The sequence below is a fragment of the Cynoglossus semilaevis genome, chromosome 14 (assembly GCF_000523025.1).
Source record: "Cynoglossus semilaevis isolate Cse_v1.0 chromosome 14, Cse_v1.0, whole genome shotgun sequence".
Classification (NCBI taxonomy): domain Eukaryota; kingdom Metazoa; phylum Chordata; class Actinopteri; order Pleuronectiformes; family Cynoglossidae; genus Cynoglossus; species Cynoglossus semilaevis.
The window spans coordinates 26,001,617-26,005,934 of NC_024320.1; the positions used below are offsets into that span (position 1 = coordinate 26,001,617).

At 48.3% G+C, this 4,318-nt stretch overlaps 1 protein-coding gene across 4 annotated transcripts in view; it reads right to left on the reverse strand.

The window, feature by feature from the left end:
• The window catches only part of cntfr (ciliary neurotrophic factor receptor), an 81,196-nt gene that overhangs the window by 13,237 nt on the left and 63,641 nt on the right, over positions 1–4,318 (reverse strand). For all 4 annotated transcript variants that reach the window (XM_008326121.3, XM_008326120.3, XM_017038785.2 and 1 more), the window contains 2 exons: positions 1,058–1,175; positions 419–585 (listed from right to left, as the gene is read on the reverse strand). In XM_008326121.3, coding sequence (XP_008324343.1) covers positions 419–585; positions 1,058–1,175 — 285 coding nt within the window. The remainder of the gene's footprint in view (positions 1–418; positions 586–1,057; positions 1,176–4,318) is intronic.

The window sequence follows — 4,318 nt, forward strand, 5'->3', positions numbered from 1 at the left end:
GGGGTCGTGGTCCCGAGGCGTTCCCAGGCCAACTGAGCTGAGATATCACAAAATATACAAATATTGGGCCGAGAATATCGGATCGACAATTATATACATGAATATATATGGGTCAGTGTAAAGTGGTGAAGAGGTAAATACATGTCAAGAGACGAAGGCATCCGTCCATTTACTAACACTGTAGATGGACAGACACATTTTTACCCATAATCCCACTCCTGGAGCAGTGATCGCCGTGCGGGAGTTGACGCCTCCTCCACACAAACGTTTAACAAAACACAACGAAGAATCAGCTACGACCAAAACAAAAGGCTACGACCGCCCAACGATCGCGTTTCAACTGCAGGAAATATTTAGAGACATCAGTTTTAGTTCCAGAGAGAGGAACGAACCAAGAGGAAACGGTACTAAACAGTACCTATGTTGGACTCCTCAAAGGAGTAGAGGGTGGAGGCTCTGCCCAGGGCGTTGATGGCGGTCACGTTGACTTTGTACGGGGAGCTGGAGAAGACCTCTGGGAAACGAACATGGCAGCGGTTCTTGTGGACGGCGTCTTTCTGGACCTCCAGGGACTTCTGGTTGTGTCTGTGGAGAAAATGGGACGCGAACCAGTTCAGCTCCACATCCTGGTCCCACACATCAAAGACATCAGAGAGTACTGACCCACTGACTGACCCTCGTCTACATCAGAGCCGGAGGGGGGGGGGGGGGGGGTGAAGCCACTTTCACAGCATTAATACAGCGCCCTCATGTGGCGTCAATCGCTTTGTTTAACACTTGGTTTACACTGGTAGAACTGGTTAGAGGTCAGATCACTGAGTGACTAGTTAAGTGCTAGTTATCTGTGTGGACTGGTTTGGTTCTTGATGACCTTTGACCTGTCATGAACCCACCAATTACCACGCAGTAGAAACCAGCGACCTACGTAGACTGGACTGACGGTCTTATATAAGTCAAAATATATCTTTGACAGGATTGTGGTCTTACACGTTCGAAAGATAATTTGGTCCAAAACCTCAGTGGACGACGCTGCAGTGGACGACAAGTGTGTACTTACACCACGTCCACCTCGTAGCTGGTGGGGATGTAGGTGGGGTACAACTGGTGCCAGCTGCAGTAGAAGCCTTTGGGGTAGGTGTTGGATCGACAGGTGACCGAGGGCTCCCGGGGGCGAACTGCACAGAGAAACACACAGGAAGTAGACATCAGGGGACACAGGAAGTAGACATCAGGGGACACAGGGAGTAGACACCAGGGGACACAGGAAGTAGACATCAGGGGACACAGAAAACCACAACACGACAGAAAGAACAGAGAGAAATGAAAGTGAAAACATCTGGACTTTGTTCTGTTTTTCTGTCCCTTCATCTGAACTGACCAATGACAGGACAGCTCAGTCACAGTCTAGTCTTCATCAACTCGACGAACACTGACCAACAATGACATTTAATTAACAATTTATTTTGACTATTTTCAACTAGAAATGGTACCAGGTACTTAGTTCGGTAGAATCAGACCAGACCAATCGATCCAACCAACAGATCAGCCATTGATTTAGCATGGGTGAGTAATAACTCCCCGAGGCTAGGCTAACAAGGCGCAGCCAATCAGCAGTAAGGCTTGAAGTCACCGTAAAAACAATTTTATAACGAATAGGTAAAAAAAAAAAGAAAGGCCGGCCCAAACAGTACCAAGACTGATCTGGACCCCCGGGTGCCTTCAGAACCGAGGCGAGAGTTTGTCGGACTTTCCTCTGGATTCAGCTGAAGTTAGGAGCGTGGCTAACCCGCTCCAGACCTGACCGTGAACAGAAATCTTTTAATCTGAGAAATTGTTCTAACTGATAAAAACAAGAGCGGACAACAGTTGGTACTTGTTGCTGTAAAAGAGAGGTCGCTGTGGAGAAATGGAACCCAGATTGTTGGCTGCAGGGCCGACGTTTGAAGACACGACCGAGATGTTTTGGTTAAAGACGGGATGAAACGATAGTTGGGATTTATTACCAATTAACCGAGTCAACCAGGTCAACCAGGTCAAGGTGTTGACCAGTCACTAGTCCTGTTTAAATGTTGGCTCCGGCCAGGAATGGCCCTAGCCTTGGGGGGAAGGGGGGGGGGGCTGATCCTGGATCAATGATTCATCTCATCTAGATCAGAGGGAAACGGTGGCACAGTGGACTGGGTTTGATTCCAGCGAGCTCTGACCTCATACTGGGGCTGGGACAGGAAGACCTGACCAGGGTCTGACCAGGGTCTGGACTGTGGAACTGATTAAAGGAGAACTCTGTGACGACGAGGAGCAGACGTCAAAACAAACGGCTGAAAATTGTCTCCAATTTTCTCCTCATTTTGTCTGTGGTTGTGATTTAAATGAGGCCCAGTCTGCAGTCAGTCAGTGTGTGTGTGTGTGTGTGTGTGTGTGAGTGTGTGTGACCTGTTGTCATTTCAAATTAACCCTGGCTAATGACATGAGCTCACACACACACTGATGAGAGCTCAGCTTTTATCCATTCACACAGTGACCTGATGATGGCGCTGTCATGTAAATCTGTTCCCAGTCGTGTGAATCCTCCGACGGCCGATCACGGAGCAAAACCAGACGGGATTTTATTGTTGAATTCTCTTTAATGTTCATTTTCCTGTCGGGGGGGCGGGGTCTATGGATGTTAAAAAAAAAGAGCACTCTTTCATCATGTGCACCAAAATAATTAATTACATAAAAACTTCTGTCTGACCAATCACTTCCTTAACCCACTCCAGCAGCAGTAGACCTAAAAGGAAGTCCTACAGTAGCGTCGTCTTCTCCGTCCGTCCAACAGGTTCTGCTGGTCTGTTGTGTGTCTGACCAGAACTGAGATCTAGTTCTAGATCTAGATCTAGATCTGAGATCTCAGTTCTGGATCTAGATCTAGATCTAGATCTCAGTTCTGGTCTGGTCATGACTTGGTTCACTGTTGATCTCATCTTGGTTCTGTGTTCTGGGAGAAGGATGAATGTAAATGACCAGAGACTGAGACCAGAGTCGGAGACCAGAGACTGAGACCAGAGTCTGAGACCAGAGACTGAGACCAGAGACTGAGACCAGAGACTGAGACCAGAGACTGAGACCAGAGACTGAGACCAGAGACTGAGACCAGAGACTGAGACCAGAGACTGAGACCAGAGACTGAGACCAGAGACTGAGACCAGAGACTGAGACCAGAGACTGAGACCAGAGTCTGAGACCAGAGACACCGCGGTGCCTTCAGGTCCAGACCAGCTGTCACGGCTAACGCTAATGTGATTGTGGTGTCATATTTTTATCCTGCTGCACTGAATGAACTGCTGTATGAACAAGTGTGTGTGTGTGTGTGTGTGTGTGTGTGTGTGGATGCAGAAAGGAGGGGAGAGAGAGAGAGAGAGAGAGAATAGTAGTAGTAGTTAGTAGTTAGTAGTTCATTCTGACTAGTTCACTAATTAGGTCCTTGGTCTCAGGTGTAGTTCCTGAATCAGGACTCAAGGTTCCCACGTTCTCCACCGTCATAATATACAGACTGGACCGGACCGGACCGGACCGGACCGGACCGGACCGGACCGGACCGGACCGGACTGACCTTGAATATATTGACTATATATTGACATGGTTTTTCTGTCTCTGTACGTGACCTCAGTCCACATCTCTGTGGACGTCTCCAGTCCAGTCACCACCAACAGGACCGGATCAAATCCAGTGATCGGTTCAGGTTCAGAGTCAGAGTGACGTCCTGGTTGTTGTGTCCTGGTTGTTGTTGTTGTGGTTGTAGTTGTTGTGGTTGTTGTTGTGGTGGTTGTTGTTGTGGTGGGTGTTGTTGTGGTTGTTGTGGTTGTTGTGGTTGTGGGTGTTGTTGTTGTTGTGGTTGTAGTTGTTGTGGTTGTTGTAGTTGTTGTGGTTGTTGTTTGGGTTGTTGTTGTGGTTGTAGTTGTTGTGGTTGTTGTTGGTGTTGTTGTTGTTGTGGGTGTTGTTGTGGTTTTTGTTGTGGTTGTTGTGGGTGTGGTTGTTGTTGTTGTTGTTGTGGTTGTTGTACTGGATGACTCAGAAACACCAACTCTAGATTCACGGTTCTATTACACATCACAGCGCCCCCTTGAGTCGGTCAGTCTGAAGAGGACCACGGTGAGTTGGTCCAAAGGGTTTAGTAGAAGAACAAACAGTGACTTCGTCCCTCAGCAGGGCCTTGGTACCGATGGAGCCTCGAACACACAAACATAAACGCCTTCAGTATGATCTGAGTTCAGAGCACGACCCTGAATCAAAGCAACCCCCCCCGTACCCCTCCCCTGTACCCCCCCTCTCTGTGCCC